Consider the following 19,885-nt stretch of genomic DNA (forward strand, 5'->3'; position numbering starts at 1 on the left):
AACTACGAACACTGTGACACCAATCCCTCACAGAACATTTTTATAAATGAGTTTGGAATGTTCTATATTCCTCACGTGACTGAATTTCCAGCTTGAAGCTGGATCTTGGAGATCAGCTTGATAATGATCCATTTTTGGTAGGTTTGTATTAAAGATTTATTTATTTCAAAATCAGAGAGGCAGGAAGATAGAGACAGGAAAACAGAGTTCTATCCACTATTTCACTCCCCAGATGGCCAAAGCAGCCAGAATTGAGCCCTATATCTACGTGGGAGGCCTGGATAAAACTCCTTGCTCCTGACTCAAACCTGTCTCAGCCCTGGCCATTGCAGCTCTTTGAGGAGTAGTTCAGCGGATGAAAAAATCTCTTCCCCCATCATCTCTATAATGCTGCCTTTCAAATGAGTAAAATAGATCTTGAAAGAAAAGGGTTCTGTAAGACATTTGCAGAGCTTATTCACCATGACTATGTACATATAATTATTTATAAAAAGCATTAATTATTGCTAATATTTTATTCTCAAAAACATTTGAGCAACACAAGAATTTAGTAAATAGCCTAAATAGTGTAGCTTGGTGGCTGTGCACATGTCTGTCAGATTGCTGAACAGTATAATCCAGAATAAAACATCTGGCAAAGAACCACTTCATTTAGCTTTAACAGATTACTAAGAACCATTTATTTGATTTACAAATGGTTACTTACATTTACATGGCTAGATTGAAATATCAAGTTCAACAGCTCAGCAATTATATCATGTGCTTATATTAATAAATGAGATCACTTACACTTATGAAGCAAAATGTATTCTTAAAAATTTCATAAACATAAGACTTATTCAAAAGAGTAAGCTTTACTTTGGTTTTCTCAATTAAAAAAAAGACTATTCATCTTCATCAGTCAAATAACCAACTATTTGTCATGGCTTCAAATAAACTAACTGATCCTGGTTAAGCATCAAAATTATACTGTACTCCTTTTCACATCATCATGGAGTGAAACTGAAGACTAGGCAAGTCAAAATACCCCAGAAAACACGCAAATACTTGGAAACTGAATAAGACTCTGCTGAATGAATGGATTATAGAAGAAATGAGTGAGGATTAAAAATTCCTTGAAATGAATGAAGGCATCAATACGACATATCAAAACTTGAGGGATACAATAAAGAGTGCTAAGAGGAAATTCGCTGCTGTCACTGCCTATGTCAAGAACTAGAAAAGTATCAGATCAAGGAGCTAACCATAAGTCACAAAGAGAAAGACAACAGCAAAATTATCCCAAGATTAACAGAAAATGAGGAAATAATCAAAATAAGGGAGTGCTTTTAATAAACCAGAGAACAATACATAATATCAGCAAATCAAAAAGTTGGTTCTTCAAGAAAATCAACCAAATGGACTCCCCACTAGCGCAACTAACCAAAAAAAGGAGAACTATACGAACCAATACGATTAGAGACAAAAATGAAAATTTAACAGAGACCTCAGACATAAATAATCAGGAACAATCACAACCAACAAATCAGAATATCTAGAAGAAATGGAGATTTCTGGACACATGCAATTTACCACAACTGAATCATGAGGTAATTAAAAATCTAAATAGACCTATAACAAGGACCAATACGGAATCAGTAATTAAATCCCGTAAACAAGGACAGGTCAGGACCAGCTGGCTTCACTGCTGAATTCTACCAAATGTTTCAAGAATTTAATACCAATCCTCAGTAAGCTAATCAAAATAACACAAAGTGGATATCTTTCCCTCTCTCCATTCATTAGTCCTACCTCACCACACTCTGTGTAAATAAGTAAGTGAGAGTAAGTAACAGAAAGGGTGAGTGCTTCCAAACTTTCTATGAAACCAACATCACCTTAATACCAAAGCCAGGGAGAGACAAAACAGAGAAAGAGAACTACAGACTGATATCCCTGATGAACACAGACACAAAAAGCCTCAACACATTACTAGCCAACAGGATCCAACAGCACATCAGGCAGATCACTCACCCGGACCAGGTCGGACTCATCCATTGCATGCAGAGAGAGTTCAATATTTGCACATCAATAATTTGCACATCAATAAATTGAAAAATAAAAACCATATAGTCATCTCAATAGAGGCAGAGAAAGCATCTGATAAAATCCAATACCACTTCATACTAACAATCCTAAACAAGATAGGCACAGAACACAATCAAAGCAATATACAAGAAACCCAATGCCAGCATCACACTAAATGGGGAAAGACTGGAAGCTTTTCTACTAAGATCTGGAACTACACAAGGATGTCCACTTTCATCGCTGCTCTTCAATATAACACCTGAAGTCCTTGCTGGAGTATTAGAGAAAGAAAACGAAATCAAAGTTATTCAAATTGGAAATGAAGAAGTCAAATTATCATGAACATAACAAAATCAATGAGCATAAACAGATGTCCCAAGCATACACAACTCCCTGGCTGAGAAAGAACTTGTAAGATCAATTATAAAATAGCAGAGAAGAACCTTAAATATCTTAAGATAAACCTAACCAAAGATGTGGAAGACCTCTATGATGAAAATTACAAAACATTAAAAAAAGAAACAGAAAGCATTAAAAGATGCAGAAACTTAACATGTTCCTTAATTGGTAGAAATCAACATCATCAAAATGTCCATATTACCAAAAGTAATAATACAGATTCAATGCAATCCCAATCAAAATCCTGACATTCTTCTCAGAAATAGAAAAGATACAAAAGGCTCATCTGCAAACACAATAGACCACACATAGTCAAAGCTAACTTGAAGAATAAAAATAAGGTGGAGGAATCACAATTCCAGACCAAAAGACATTCTACAGGGCAGTGGTCATAAAAACAGTCTAGGACTGGTACAGAAACTGAGAAGATCACCAATGGAACAGAACAGAGACCCCAGAAGTAAACCCACACATGTACAGCCAACTATTCTTCAACAAGAGGACTGAAAATAATCTAAAGGAAAAGGGTAGTCTCTTCAACAAATGCTGTTGGGACAACTGGATAGCAGTCTGCAGAAGAATCAAGACCATATCTGTCACCTCATACAAAAACCAGCTCTAAATGAACAAGGACTAAATCTGCACCCAGAAACAATCAAACTGTTAAGAGGGAAACACAGCAAACCTTCTATAAAATATTGGGAAAGCAGGTTTACAGAGAGGAGGAGGGACAGAAAAAAAGACCATTCATCCACTGGTTGACTTTCCAAATTGCCGAAGGAAGCCAATCCAAAGCCAGGAGCCAGGAGCTTCCTCTGGGTCTTTCATAGGGTGCAGGATCCCAAGGTCATCCTCAACTGCTTTCCCAGACCACAAACAGGAAGCTGAATAAGAAATGAAGCAGCTAGGACATGAATTAGTGCCCATCTGGGATCCCAGCGCTTGAAAGGGGAGGATTAGCTAGTTGAGCCATTGTGCCAGGCCCTGGACTTGATAGACTTCTTCGAAAAGCCACACAAAGCAGAGGCAGTCAAAACCAAAATACACAAATGGGACTACATGAAACTAAGAAGCTTCTGTATAGCAAAGAAATGATCAACAAAGTGAAGAAGCAACCAACAGAATGGGGAAGATCTTCACACACTACACAACAGACTAAAGCTCAGGATTCACAGAGAGCTTCAGAAACTCAAGCACAGCAAAAACAAATAATCCTGTGAAGAAATGGGTGAGGGAAATGAGCAAGCATTTTCAAAAGAACAAATTCAAATGGCAATAGACTTATGAAAAAAATGCTCAGGCTAACTAGCTATCAGCAAAATAAAAATGAAAATTACATTGAGATTCTACCTAACTCCTCTAAGACAGGCTTGCTTTGGCAATTTGGAGAATCAACCAGTGAATGAATGGTATTTTTTTTTTCTGTCTCTCCTCCTCTCTGTACCTGCCTTTCCAATATTTTGTAGAAGGTTTGCTACTAACACCTGATGACATGGTCATGGAGAAAAAAGTACTCTACTCCACCATTGGTGGGAGTGTGGGCTGGTGCAGCTGATAAGGAAGTTAGTATGGGGAGTGCTAACTCAACTGAAAATTGATCTGCCGTATGACCCAGCTATCTCACTCCTGGGAATATATCCAAATAAATTGAAATCTGCATATTAGAAACTGACATGCAACCCTGTATTTATATCAGCACAACCCACAATCTTAAAGACACAGAAACAACCAGAAGCCCATCAAAAACGGAATAAAAAAGCTATGGCACAACTATTCCATGGAATACTCCATGAAATTCTACCATTTGCAACAAAAGAGCCCCATCTATAGACCATTATGCTCAATGAAACAAGACAATCCCCTCTAAAGAGAAATACAATACGTTTGCTCTGATATAAGACAACATTTATGCAAAATATAAAATAGGTATTTAGGAGAACAAGTACATACATACATTCTCATAGATGAACTACGTACTGAAAATTGGTACACTGGGAAGTGAATATATGTCACAGTAAGCATCACTATTCCCAAACTAAAAGCAGGACTCCCTGTGAAATATTCCTTGACAATGTGATACCAGATTTTCTATTATGATCTATACCTACAGTTCCATAATGTACCTAAACAGAATAATAATAAACTTTAATTTTTACTGAAGAACTATACCACTATAATAACAAAGGAAAATGCTGAGAGGGGAAAATCAGGGAGGACATGCAAGGAATCCCTATACCTATTAAACTGCATCATGGAAAATAATAAATATAATTTTATCCACATACACACACACCTCTGAAGTACTTCCAAGGGAAGCTTTGGAAGCCTTTCTTCCCCCAAACCAATAAAACGTCAATAATTTGAGTTTAACCTACCATTATAACCTTTTTATTCTTTCAATTTCTATCACTGACATGTAACCTTCTTAAACCTCTTTATCCTAGGCATACCCCTATCTATCTTGTTCCAGTTTGCATTCCTGTCTTCACGTTGTTGTTTCAAACTGATATACTCCTCCAACCTTCCAACTTAACTATGCTACAAGCTGCCAAATGCTAGCATCTTCTCTAAAGACCCTTTCAAGAATGGTATCTTCATTCTCTACATTTCCACTGAAGTATCTGCATGAAAGCTATTCACAAGAACACTTGATTGAGTCATACTTACACATATATAATCGATTCCAAGGCATATAGAACAAGTCAGAAGGAAATGCTTTCCACAAAGTAATCACTTAATAATCACTTCTTAAATGAATGATAAATCTACTAATTCATTCATATATTTGAGCACATTGGTATTTTTTTTGAAAAAATTACCTTTTCAGTGGTAAGTGGCTTTGCAGGCTTTTCTGGCTCCTTTTCTTTCTTTTTCTCTTCCTTTTTTTTTTCCTTTTCTTTCTAAAATATAGCCCAAATTTTGATAAGTTTACTTTTTAAAATAAAGCAATTTAACTCATTTTATCATTTGGGTCATTTTAGAAAGGTGGAATTATTCAATAATAATACATGGACGCTGCTGAAATATAAAAGTAAACACAGCATATTCATATTCCCATTGCAATAACATATTGGTAACATATAAAGAGTATCTTAAAAACTTCAGTGAGACAATTCATAACTTCTTTGACACTTTAGGATTTATTTTTCTTTGTTTCAAACAAATGAGTCCTCCACTGTCCTAAGATTCTTACATAAAGTTACACTTCCTAATAGTCTTTGAACGTTGAATTTTAAGTAACGAGAAGAAGTAACAATGGAACAAATTTCCTTAGCACACATATAAAGACAAACTGTAACAGGTAAATGAGAAGAAAATTATAAAATCAGGGCCCAGCACGATAGCGTAGTGCTTAAAGTCCTCACCTTGAACATGCTGGGACCCATATGGGTGCCAGTTCTAATCCCAGTGCCCCACTTCCCATCCAGCTCCCTGCTTGTGGCCTGGGAAAGCAGTGGAGGACGGCCCAAAGGACCCTGCACCCACCTGGGAGACCTGGAAGAGCTCCTGGCTCCTGGCTTCGGATTGGCTCAGTTTCAGCCGTTGCAGCCGCTTGGGGAGTGGACATTCGGATGGAAGATTTTCCTCTCTGTCTCTCCTCCTCTGTATAACTGTCTTTCCAATAAAAATAAATAAATCTTAAAAAAATTATAAGATCAATTTATTTTTTAATATATTGCCAATTTTGTCCATTATTACTGTTTTGCATTTGAGGAAAACAGGTAAATATGTAATTATCTTTAAAAATAGTAAAGATAGTACTTGTGGACCTCAGTTAACTGACTAGTATAATGCTGTTGAGATACACTATAGTGGCATTCTGATAGGATTTAAAAACTTAAGGACTGAGACAAACATTTAGCCTAACAGTTAAGATACCAACTAGGGGCTAGTGTTGTGGCATAGTGAATTAACTTGCCACATAAGACACTGACATCTCATGGGGCACCACTTTATGTCCTAGCCGCTCTACTTGGAAGACAAGGTTAAATACATGGACCACCCATTCTGGACACTGGGGTGAGGCTCCTGGCTTCGACCTAACCCAGTCTTGGCCATTGAGTTCACTTAGGGAGTGAATCAATGAAGGGAAGGTCAACTGTTCGGCTGGAGGTCTGTCTCTGTCTTTATTTCTGCATTTTCTTTCTGCATTTCAAAAAAAAACTGTAAAGATTAAAAATAGTAACAGCAATAGGTACTGTGGTGCAGCACATTACATTGCTGCTTGGGGTCTGAGTACATGGGTTCGAGTGCTAGCTGTGCTCTTCTAACCAAGCTTCCTACCAAACAAAACACAGCCTCACAGGCGGCAGATGATGGTTCAAGTACTTGTTTTCTGCCACTCAAGTGGCAGTTGTGCATGGAGTTCCTGGCTCCTGAGCTTTAGTCTGACCCAGTCCTAGATGTTGGAAAATGGATGAGCAGATGGAAAATCCCTTTGCCTCTCAAAAATAAAAAAAAATAAATAAAATCAAATAACTAAATATGTGTGTGTGTACTCAAAGTGCACTTCCAAATCCTGGCACACTGCAGAAGGAAATTCACTTACACTGAGTACATCATGCAACCAGCTAAAACACTACCGTAACTTTAGCTTATTTTGCTCAACATCAATTGATTTTTTTCCATAATTTCTCAGAATTGTTAGGTATTGTTATAGTCTGAACACTTGCACTCACCCTGATATTCATAAACCTAATGCATAATATGAAGTTATTAGGGAATGGGAGTCATAAGAGGGTGATTACTTAATAAGGGTGGAGTTCAAATGGGTGCTACTAGTGCTCTTGTAAAAGGAGACCCATAAAAAAAATTCGAGGTCACAGCAAAAAGGTACCATCCTACAAAGCAGGAAGTACAAGACACTGAATCTGCTAAATCTTGATTTTGGAATTCTTAGCTTCCTTACCTATTAGAAATAAATATCTGCTGTCATCTACTGGCTTTGGTAGTAGTCATAGTATGAGCAGTCTTTGAAGCAACAATAATATGGCTTTCAATTTAGAACAAACCACCTGACCCACAGTGATTCCCATTTATAGAATCAAAAGCTGCTAAACAATCAAAGAACACTGTGAGACCTTGAGGTATCCTGAACTATTTTGTGAACAAATCTGTAACAGCATTTGGTATTATAATAGTTCCTGAAACTTGGTTGCTGTACAAATAAATGATAAAATGGAAACTAAAGAATGAGGCAATGATGTCTCAACTATTAAAACCACTCAAGTAATATCCCCGGAACACACTGAGGTCTCTAAGGTATCATCAAATGACCGTCCCTCAGCCCCAGGTGCTGATATAGTCTCCCCTTCTCTCCCTGCAGACATAGGAGGAAAAAAAGTTGAGTATTTGTTTCACTCACCTTTGTCCATACCTTGACCATCCCCCACCCTAACTGGAGACTCACTGGGCGTGCATCCCTCTCAACTACGTAAACAATATTAAAAATAAAATTTTTCTGAAAACTGTTATAAACCTTCAAGTGCTATGTGAAAAGTACATATTGCGTTCATTATAATAAAAATATGTGATTTAATTAAAGACAGTTTCCAAAAATTGATTAGATATTCCTATGTTAAAAACATATCATGTGTAGATTAGCTTATAAAGTATAACAGTGTAATATGCACATGAAACATACACAAAAATAGGCATTTTAAAAAGTATAAGGGAAAAATGCTTGAACAGATATCCCAAACGGGTTTTCTAGGCTATTCCCTAAACTTTGAAGACCACAGAATTAGAACACTCTTTTCAGAAACTTGGAAGCAGAAGCAACACGGCATCACTATTTTCATCCCCAAGTAAGAAACATCTCCAGTGAAATTTTTCAGAAAGTTACACTTGATCTTAGGCCTCCTCTGATTTTCTCATGGCAATCCCCACGCTCTTTAGAGAGCTCCTTTCCTAAGCTTGCCAGCTAACTTCAGCCACCACAGCTGAATCACCCAGGCCTGTCTATCTCCAACCCTGCACTCTGTACTCCAAAACTGTCCCCATAACCTCCCAGACTTGCTTTGTACAGTGTTACTCCTCCTCTATTCTTTTCTCTCTGCAGCCTAAACCCTTCTTCTGAGATACACACCTGTATGTATATCCAACCATCCATTTGAATACTTGCATGTTCCACAGTTCCTCATACTCACAAACATACCTACATTTGAATTTTCTCTCTTGATTTTCCTTCCTCACATCCTTCTTATCCTTATCAAAGTAAACCATGCTATTTTCAATATAGATACTCAATCACAAGCTTTTCAAACCACCTCCACAATTCATGAACAGCTAACTCCTATGGATTCAACCTTCTTCAGCTCTCAAAATCACACATTCATTTTCATTTACTATTCCAAGGTTAGCACATGTCCCATCAGTTTATTCCTGTACTAGAGTGAACAGACTCACTCATCATCACAAAATTAAGTACATACACCAGTTAAACAGAGTTACAACCTAAAAATCTTATCCTATTAGTCCGTCCCTCCATCTGTATCATTAAAGTACCTGGACCTTCAGAATGAAGAACAAACTCCTTTACTGAGTTCCAATTTCTCTCCCCCTTCTACTTCTCTCCTTGCCAATCAACTTCCAACTCCAAAACACTGCACTTTATCCATTTTTCTTCATGAACTGGCTCGCATAGAAAGCTACCTAAATCTTAACTCGTATACTTATTCAGAGTTTAAGTTGAATCAGAAGGATGCCTCCATTATTAACTGCAGGACAGTAATTATACCTCAATCATAGTATGTGTGTTACTGCATTTATTTTCATTCATTTGAATGGAAGCTCCCTGAGGGTAGGGGCTGTATCTTATCTATGTAACCCTAACATGCAATTATACCAATCATCAAGGAGTAAGCACAGGAAAAATGACAAAGAATGCCTCGAAATTAACCTAGCAAAAGAAAAGATAGCTAAAGGAATTAAAACTACCAAACACTTGTAAGGATAATGTTAAAAATGCATTCTGTTAAGTATCACTTTTGCAGCCTAACCACCACTACTCAGAATGTATTTAACAATTTTTGTTGAAGAATGTAAATTTATGATCCCCCCAGTACATACACTTAATCTAGTATGTTGCTTAGTAGTGTTCCAAAAAGAAAAAAAATGTCAATATTCTGCTGGTGCTTATAACAACTGAATCACAGAAGATATTTTAATCAAGACCTTTATTTTTAAATTATTATTGGAAAGACAGATTTAGAGAGAGGAAGAGACAGAGACAAAGATCTTCCATCTGCTGGTTCACTCCCCAAATAGTCGCAATGGTTAGAGCTGAGTTCAGCCAATCCAAAACCAGAAGCCAGGAGCTTCGCTTCTTCCAGGTTTCCAAATTGGTGCAAAGTTTCAAGGCTTTGGGACATCCCACGCTGCTTTTCCAGGACATAAGCAGGGAGCTGGATGAGAAGTGGAGCAGCCCAGACACAAACCAGAGTCCATAGGGATCCCAGCACTGGGAGGAGCAAGATGAGGCAATTGAGCCAACATGCTGGCCCGAGACCTTTCTAATAGTTCAAAAAGTTCATATAAGGCAGTCAATGAAGTAACAAAAATTAAATGCTTCTTAATTGTAGAGATATATCTATGGCACCAATAAGTCAGTTGCTCTGAAATTAAAGACTTCCAAATATGTATGTGGTATAAGAAAAATTCTAGAAATTGTTGTATTTAATAAACAACAGGATAGGCATTTGACTGAGCAGTTAAGTCACAGCTATGCCCACATCCTATATCAGAGTGCCTGTTCAAATACTGGCTCCTCCACTTCCAAACCAGCTTCGTATGACTGCAAACCTTAGCAGGCAGCTCAGTCATAGCACGCATTGTAGGTGATGGCTCAACAGATAGCCTGGACTGAGTTTCAGCCTCCTGTCTTCAAGCTAAACCTACCCTGGCTATTGTGGGCAGTGGGGGAATGAACCAACCAACTGAAGACATGTTTCTCTGCTTTTTAAACAAAATGAGAAAAATCATTTTTAAAAATAAGCAGCAATTATTCAACACTCTGAAAGTACAGCACACTGTCAAAGTTCATTTACCAGTGAAAGCTATATAACGCAGCTGACTAAAACACTGCCATACCTCTAGTTTGTTTTTCTCAACAGCAGCTTGCATGGAAGGAGAGGACACCAGAGGCTGAAGAGGAGCATCAGAGGAAGAACTCTGTGGAAGGCAGGTGAAAGGTAAGAAGAAAAGAGCAAAAAGAACAGAATCAGAATTAACAGGCACAGGAAGGAAACAGAAACCTGCGTACTTCTGAGATACAGAGCTCTTAGGAATATGCTAACAGGGTATCAAGAAGGCACTGTTTCCCTAAAATTTGTTTGAAATTTCTAAAAAGATTTAGCATTAAATATTGTTATTAAACATGGGTTTCACCAGAATATAACATTTCCAAATTTATTTAGAAAAGTATCTGAAAAACAACACAACTTCCCAGACAGTTCATTTCTGAGTAATGTTACCATTGAAACAGGAATGCTCTGAAGCATGAAGACACCTTGTCCCAAATAGCAGAACAGTTTTCACTGTTACATAAAATTTGATAAGACTAAAAAATAAAAATAGAGCTCAAACAGTAAGTTAATTACAATTTCTAATTCTTTAAAATAGAAAAAAAATGAGGAAAAAAAGAACAGATTAATATTAACAGAACAGCTGAGACGCCAACAGCCTTACTATAAAGCAGTTTTTATACCTCTGCCTCCAAGATCAGCATGCAAACACAATTTTTTCAGTGCAGTATTTGCTGGCTACTCCAAAGCCTCATGAGACAGTTATGTATACAGCACTTTTACATGCGGCAGAGGCAATTATTAAAAATGGGTTTCACCTGAAATTTTTTCTCCTATCTTCTACTCAATTTCTACATGCGCAGTTGATCACTTGAATGGAAACATTATATGCCTGCTCTCTTTACTGTAAAAATACAACTGAAATACATTTGCAAAATGTATAGATCTTTAATGCCATTAAACTGACATCTCTATATTGCTCTATCCTATCAACCCTGCCCAAGAGGAATTTTTAGGGATGGCACTGTTAAAGATTGGTCATTATGAATTGTCAAAATAACAGAGACGATGACAAGTACTCCCTCAGTTTGCTCAATAAATTAGCTGCAGAAGTAATTTCTGAACCATAACCCAAGACTATAAAGCTTTGGGAATTTTTTTTCACTGTAAACTGCTGGCACTGTTATGATTGTGCAAACTAGCCATATAACGACTACTACTGAAAATTACACACAGAAGAAAATACATACGATACAAAGAACGGTCCATCTTCATTAAAAGGTGGTTAATACTTTATCTTAAACCCTGACTTAGTTGATTTACACTACAGCATATTTGTTTGCTAGAAATTTTTAACTGCTAATTTATGTAGAAAGTAAAGAATTAAAAAGCTACAAAATCACTTCAGCAGATGACAATCTAATCAGGATATTAATGTGCCAACTCTGTAAAGGCAGAACATAAAATATAAATGTGAAATAAAAGCATTAAGTATGTCAAGTATTGCTAAACAGGTAATATAATTCATTATAAAGTGCTTGTTCGTCTTTTGGAAAGAAAATATGAGCACTTTCAAAATACAAAAGGACCATAAAATTTTATTCAATACCAGTAGTTTAATTTACATTTTAGTATAAAATATACAAGAACTTTAATATGTTCCAGCTGAGAAAGGAAACAGTAATTTGTTCAGCTTGAAAGACAACTAAAAAGTCAACAGATCAACAAATGAATAGATGACAAACTATGGTATGCCTACATAATAAAATACTACTTGCAAACAAAAATACAAACATGTCTTGACAATAGGATGCTAGACTCTGTACCACTGTTTATACCTACAATGTGATGATGCACACAGAATAATGCTGGCCCTGTGACTGTTGCCGAAGGACTATACTATTGTAATAATATAGGGGGAAAGTGGTGGGAGAGGGTACATGGAGCGGATCAAGGGGGAAGTCCCTGAGCCAATGGAACTATAGCATGAAAAATAAAAATTGCAAAAAACATAAAAACAGGTACACACAAAAATGGAGACAACATTTTCAACGCATTATAAAGGAAAACAGACACAAAAGAGTGCACACACAGTACATGACACCATTTATATGGGACTCTAAAAACAAAACACAACAAGGATAAAAAGGAAATGAGTGGTTTCCTGGGCAGAAGTGGAAGGTGATTAGGAAGGGACCCTTTTGGAGTGCCACAAAGGCTTTACATCTTGGTTGCAGTGACAGTGGTTACACAGGGAAATGTACTTGCTGAAATTCACTGATGTGTTCTGTAAAATGCTTGCCTTTTATTGTATGTTACATTCCAAATTTACTTTTAAAAATTCATTTTTAAAAAGTCACTGAGTGGGTAAGATGCATGGTGAGCAAAATGAAGAAAAATTAATATACTGACAATTGAAAGTAAGGCTCAATAAAATACAGAGATATAAGAAAAGGAAAATAAGAACAAGGTGTAGGCAAAAAAAAAAAAAACAAACAAACACCAAGGCCTACCAAGTCTTCTTTTAAAAGAAAGCACCAATACTCATCCTAGTTTAGTTCCTATGACTAGTCTCTTCCCAGTCTTACTCTTTTCCAAATCCCTTCTCAATATAAAGTCATTTTCAAATACAAATCTTATTACCACATATTCCTGCTTAGAGGCCTTAAATAGGGCCCAGCGGCGTGGCCTAGCGGCTAAAGTCCTCGCCTTGAACGTGCCGGGATCCCATGTAGGTACCGGTTCTAATCCCGGCAGCTCCACCATCCAGCTCCCTGCTTGTGGCCTGGGAAAGCAGTTGAGGACAGCCAAAACTCTTGGGACTCTGCACCCACGTGGGAGACCTGAAAGAAGTTCCTGGATCCTGGCTTCGGATCGGCATACCTCCTTTCTGTGTATCTGACTTTCCAATAAAAATAAAATAAATCTTAAAAAAAAAAAAGAAGCCTTAAATAGTTTACACACATGTATTGTATAAAGACAGAGTCCAAATTCACTAACCAGGCCACAACTGCTATCTACTTTATTTTCCTAGAGTTCCTTGCCCTGGCTATCCTTCACTATTTAGCCACAATACTTTAAAAAAAAATTGTGGGAAAATTGAATTAAAATATTTTCATCATAATTTATGTTTCATGGTATGTCTTCAGATAAAAAAATTATGGCGCATATTATGGTGGCATAACAGGCTAATAATCCTCTCCTCCTGCTGGCACCAGCGTCCCAAATGGGCACTCCACCTCCAATCCTGCTTTCTTCCTGTAGCCTGGAAAAGCAGTAGAGGATGGCTCAAGTGCTTGGAACCCTACACCCATGTGGGAGACCTGGAAGAAGCTCCTGGCTCCTGGCTCCTAGCTTCACATCAGCTCAGCTCCAGGTGTTGAGTTTATTTCAGGAGTGAACCAGTGCATGGAGTATCTGTCTCTGACTTTCCAAATAGAAAAAAAAAAAGACGAAGAAGAGGAATAAATTCTATAAAAAGATAGTACAAAATATCTGAAAACAGATGAAATTAATAAGACCAAAGACATCGTCACTTAAACTCATCATTAGGAGAATTAAGATTTTGATAAGATAAACACAACCACCAAGTAAGGAGAAACACATAATCTTAACACATTAAATTTTTGGCTAAGTCAAGAAGAAGCAAGAATTCTGGAAAACTTTCAAAATAACTTAAGTCTTCTAATAAAGCCAGCTCAAGGCCCCTTGCAGGGTAACACATTTATGATCTGTAGCAAAAGTCACTAGAGAGTACACAGATAGAAGCTGAAGGACTGAAATGAAGAGGGATTAATGAACCAGCAATCAGTCCAAGCTTTACCAGCATTCTAAAATCATACAATTAAGCTTTCTTTATTAATCACCTACTCGCTTACAGTGATTTGTTATCACTACTACCTTCCCTCTTCAGTTGTGTGCTAGGTACTTGACTAACAATACAGCATGTTGTATCTTATTTGCATTTTACAATATTATGTAATGTATACCCTGGGATCATCCCTGTTCTATAGAAAAACAAATTGTAATGAAAAATAGAGACAAACAAAACCAAACAGTAACTAAGCTCTTCCACATCAAAGCTAATTCAACACACAAAAAAAGAAAAGAGGTAAGAGGAGAGACAAACTAGTGAGGAAAAAGAGCAAATAAAGTGAGTTTAGTCTCAGCTACTTGGGAGCTCCCTTCATGACTGTGCTTCTTGTTGTGGTTCATACTGATTGGGGATGGGGGCCTAGGAATGCAGCTCAATTGCTCAATTGTCTAATCCTCTGCTTTTAAGTCCCATATGGGGCATCAGTTCATATCCTGGATATTCCATTTCCCATCCAGCTCCTTGCTTATGGCCTGAAAAAGCAGCAGAGCAAGGCCCAGGTGTTTGGGCTTCTGCAATAAATCCCTAGGAATGTTGGAAGTTCCACCCAATCCCATGCTCTTTAAGATGCATTTTGGTGAGGCCTAATTCACAAATTAATAACCTGGAGGCAGGCATTTAGCCTAGTGGTTAAAATGCTCACATCTTGTATTATTAGAATGCCTTGATTCAATACCTACCTCTCACCCTTGGCTCCAGCTTCCTGTTAATGGCAGACCTGGGAAGATGATAGCTCAAGTGAGCTTCTGCCGCCCACATGGCAGATCTTGACTGAGTTCTCCCTACTAGCTTCATCCTGGGCCCAGATCAAGCATTCCATGTATTTGGGGAGTAAAACAGTGAATGGGAGCTCCCTCTGCCATCTTAGACGCTCAGTCTCTTAAATAAAAGACAAAATCAAAAATAGCCCAGGATGCAGCAGGACAATATTTTACAAAAACAACAAAAAATTCTGTGTTCCGTGGCTGCTAACTGTTCTGTGCTTGTTTACTGCTTTGTATTCTGTAATAGCATTTGACACGTTCATTTTACAGAGGGCAGAAAGTCAGTCAAGATCAAAAACTATTGTTTTACACAGAGAAAGGTCTACCTTTACATTCTTCCTGTAATGCCCTTACTGAAAATTTAAAGAAAAAAAAAAAAGCAGCAACATATACTGCTTAGAACACAAAAAAACATAATCTGAACCAGGAGGAGACTACATTATGAAACTCAAATCAAAAAACAAAAAAGCCACAGTAATTTAAGATCATTTCATAGGTAATGATCACATGAATCTTAACAGTCACTCAAGATGTCTCTATCAGAGTACAGTCAGCTTTCAAACTATCTGCCACAAGTAACCTAATAGTCCTTAAATATCACAGATTTAACATCCTTACATCTTACCTCACATTGTTCTTATTTTTAAAATCTGACCTTACCTCCACTATGATAAATGTCTCTGAAAGCAAGGGTCAAATTCTCTTTGCTATAGTACTTAAAAATACGAGCATGTTTTCAAAGCTTATTTGAATGTATGCTTAATCTGTCACTGAAGACAAATACAAATATCTAATGCAACTCTCATTATAATTACATTACATGCATAGTAACTATCATACAGAGGAAAAATAATTCAAACTTTCCTACAGCATAAATTGGTTTTCTTCAATCATAATTTTGCTTAGAAAGGAATAAATAGAATATATTGTCCCTTAGGTTAAATGTGATTTTTGTGGGTTTTTCCAAATTTTATTTCATTAGTAACATAAGCTCAATAGTATACTATCTTTGCCTTGAAATTTTTACTATCAAGCCTATAAAAACAGGGGAAATTACAGAATACCTGTATAAACATTAACAATGTCCATCAAATACTAATACTGTCATGTTCCCACTCCAAAAATACACATACATACACACAACACCACAGCTGCCAGAATTCACTGAATCAGCTGAAAAACAGTTACACAGATCGTGACATTTAACATTTCAATATTTTATTCTATCACATCAAGAATGAAGAAATCCTCTTCAATTAACATACTATTGCCACATCTCCGGGAGGAAAAAAAAACAAGTACCACAATAACAGCTGTCAAAGATAACATTATTTTCCTGTATATTACCAGATAAAAATAATTTTCAAATTGTTGCCAAGGAGAAAAAAAAAATCTATAATACAAATAAAACAAAAAGCAACAGAACATTTAACATTTTAAAGAGAATATAAAGTATCAAATGTTTTAAAAGAAAATATGCTACTTATATTTTAAATTAGTCCTGCCCCCTCCATAATGCTTACACTAACCTTAAATTTGTGGATATTTTAAAACATAATGCTCAACATTCAATTTTTATAAATTGTTCAGATTTCACCTTGTGTCCTGATAAATACAGCATAATTACACCAGGGACCTCTCCATTCCAAAATACATACTAAGCATAAATAAACCTTTCTGAAGAAAACTTTTTCTGTTCAAAAACGATACATTAAAATAGTATTAGTTCTGTACTCTGTTGTGATGCCTGCAGAGGATACTTGGTACCACAACAGAGGAAAGAAGACAGAACAAATCAATTAACTACCTCAGCCATATATATGTTGGCAGTGAAAAACTGGGCAAATGGAGACTCTAAGATGGACTATGTTAATCAGTAGATTCTGCAGCAACCTCATCATGCCTGGAATGGCGAGACTGGCAGCAATTCACAACTGCTGAACTATCAAAACCACTTGAGCAAGACCCTTGGAGCATGCCCCACATTAGGGACCTGGAATGGGTGGGAGACTGGGTGGGGCTTATCCCTTTGTCTCCCCCTTTACCCCATATACAGGAAAAAAAAAAACAATGTGGAAATAATCGTCTTACCCACTTTCCCATGCCCCTTGAACCTTTGTGCCCTAATTAACTATGTAAACATTGTAAAAAAAAAATGGAGGAAAAAAAAGTATTATTTTGTTGGGATTTGATAGAATGTTTAGAATACTGCTTTTCCAAATAAGCTAGAAATAAAACTGAGTTCGTATGCAAAATGAGATGAAACTGTTGTCTTCTAAACTGCCTGAGAAATGATTTTAATCAGAAGACTTACAGCTTGATTATTAATATAGGAATCAAAGACCAAAAAACAATTTCAAAAATCAAGGCAATTAACCTTAAACTACAACTAACTTGTATTGGAACATTTAATCAGGAAAAAAAGATGCTAATTTATTTATTACATTAAGTCCTCAACTAAAATGCATGATAATAACCAATCAAAATACCATGTTTTAATACATGTAGGCTGTTTCTTATTTCTGTAAATTCACCAAAGCTTTCAGGGAAAAGGTATAAACCTGTTTTCTTTTTTATTTCCAAAATCCAGCAAACTAATCTCTTTTCACAGTTGGAAGCTTTATCTTTTTTCACATTTTATAAAGTTAATAAATGCCACATTTGCAATTATTAAGACTTAGAATGTGCCTCTCTATGAATTGGAAGTTCTGCTTCTCAACGACTCAAATTTACATGACTGAAGACTTTCTAGTATTCAAATATTTAAAATATATAATTAATAATTTTGTAGCAACAAATTTGGATATATTACATGCTAAAAGTTTGAAATAGAGCCAACAAACGTCAGTTGGAGGGAGATGAGGATTTTTACTTACATTTGTAACAGCTATAGCATTTTTATCGTAGTATTTCTTCTTCTCATATTTATCTCTGATGAAAAACTCCACCGCTCTGAAAACAAATAACTTAAGGAAAAGCATGGTTGTGATGACAATGGACAATGGACAAAGCCTGGACTTCAAGTTAAAATTGCCTGTTCCTCAACTTATACTTCACTTAGCATTACGTCTTCAACTAAATCCTGCAACCCATTCGTTCTCCCAAAGTCTACCATCTCCTCTTCTGCTTTATTAAATCTTAACTCTACTATTAATACCAATCCTATCACCAAACTCTAACTTTAATATCATACTGAAAACCCAGAATGAACTTGAACACGTGTGCAGTAACCACAACGCAGAAGGCTCTGCTTGCTCTATGTTATACATATGTTGTTTCCTCTAATTCCACTGACAAAACACTGAAGGAAATATTTAATTATTTTCACTTCACAAAGAATCAGAAGAATTAAGCAATTATTTAACCAGTGTCTCAATAATTAAATCACTCTACTCCATACTATATATAGTAGATAATATATGCACACTGTATAGATTAATAGTAGATACTACAATATATATTATAATTACTGTATAATTATACATAATATATAGATACATACTATGTATTGTCTTCTATAATTATATAACTATCTACTATATTCATGCTGTTTCTTGCTGTATCATATAGTATTCATTGTGCATTCAAATAGGGGCCAGTTTTTTCTTCACAAAGCTGAAGTCAAGAAGCTAAAACTAAGGTTTCTGCTTAGGACAAACATTTTCAAAAATTGTTATTAGAAGGAAGCAACTTTTAAAAATTGCATAAGGCAAAAACTGGTGTCTTTGTTACAACTGTTTTAAAACAATGGAATAAAATACACTAGTGGAACAAAGTGACTTGCCAGGACTCTCCTAATTATTAACATAAAACATTACTTCCAAAAAAAATTGCATTCCGTAAAGTGAATTTTTTTTTAAGTCCATGGGAGTCACCCAAAGGAAAATTAATCTAGTGAGCATGGCAAGTCCTTGCTGGCTTTCAGTTTCTATCTTCAGTTTCTAATAATTCTTGATTGATTTGAAAGTCAATAAAACGGATGAGAAGACACAAGAAAGGTCAAGAGATTTTCCCTCCATTACTTCATTCCCTAGCTGGAAAATACAGTCAGGTCTGTACCATTCAGGAAGCTCTATCCTGGTCTCTCAAACTACAGAGACCAAAGTATTTGGGCCACCTTCAGCTGAAGTGGCAGCAGAACAGCTGGGGCTTGAAACAGCACTCAGTATTGAAGCCAGCCAATGAGTAACCCAGTTCTTGCATGCCTCTTAAGAGCAAGAACGTCCTCTCTTATTTTCATATAAAATCCACATGCAACTCAATTTCTCATTGTTACCTTGACCTTAAAAGACTACAGTATATAGTCCCAGATGTTCAATATTCAGCTTTGCCTACATGTTTCCTAAACAACCACAGAAAATCAATCAATGAATTAGAAAAGCTGCATTCCAACTAAATTTAACTTACAAAAACATTGGGCTAGCAGGCCAATAATCAGTGATTCCTGGACTGTATTTAATGTCAAAGAATAGCCAAGACAAATTTAGACAGGGACACATTAACGTATTAACAGTCACTACAGACAATGTATTGGGTTTTCTAAGGAAATCTTGACCATATTTTTTACATTTTTTATTATTTTTATAATTAGTATCATTTTATGATACAGTTCCATAGGCTCCTGGTATTTTCCTTATTCCAGCCCCAATTCCCCGCCTCCAGTTCCTCTATACTGTTCATCATCGCAGGCATGGACAATACCAGCATCCTACTGTCAAAATAAAGTTAAGTTTCATTGTAAGTCCATCTTTGGAAGT

The 19,885-nt window shown here is 36.4% G+C and overlaps 1 protein-coding gene across 4 annotated transcripts in view; it reads right to left on the reverse strand.

Moving 5' to 3' along the window:
* Nucleotides 1-19,885, reverse strand: part of SMAP1 (small ArfGAP 1) — a 160,411-nt gene that overhangs the window by 56,373 nt on the left and 84,153 nt on the right. For 2 of the 4 annotated variants that reach the window (XM_058661533.1, XM_058661512.1), the window contains exons 4-6: nucleotides 18,005-18,080; nucleotides 10,558-10,638; nucleotides 5,286-5,366 (exon numbers count right to left, since the gene is read on the reverse strand). In XM_058661533.1, coding sequence (XP_058517516.1) covers nucleotides 5,286-5,366; nucleotides 10,558-10,638; nucleotides 18,005-18,080 — 238 coding nt within the window. The remainder of the gene's footprint in view (nucleotides 1-5,285; nucleotides 5,367-10,557; nucleotides 10,639-18,004; nucleotides 18,081-19,885) is intronic. The other 2 variants (XM_058661520.1, XM_058661527.1) reach the window with 2 other exon arrangements.

The sequence above is a fragment of the Ochotona princeps genome, chromosome 1 (assembly GCF_030435755.1).
Source record: "Ochotona princeps isolate mOchPri1 chromosome 1, mOchPri1.hap1, whole genome shotgun sequence".
In the NCBI taxonomy this organism is placed as follows: Eukaryota; Metazoa; Chordata; class Mammalia; order Lagomorpha; family Ochotonidae; genus Ochotona; species Ochotona princeps.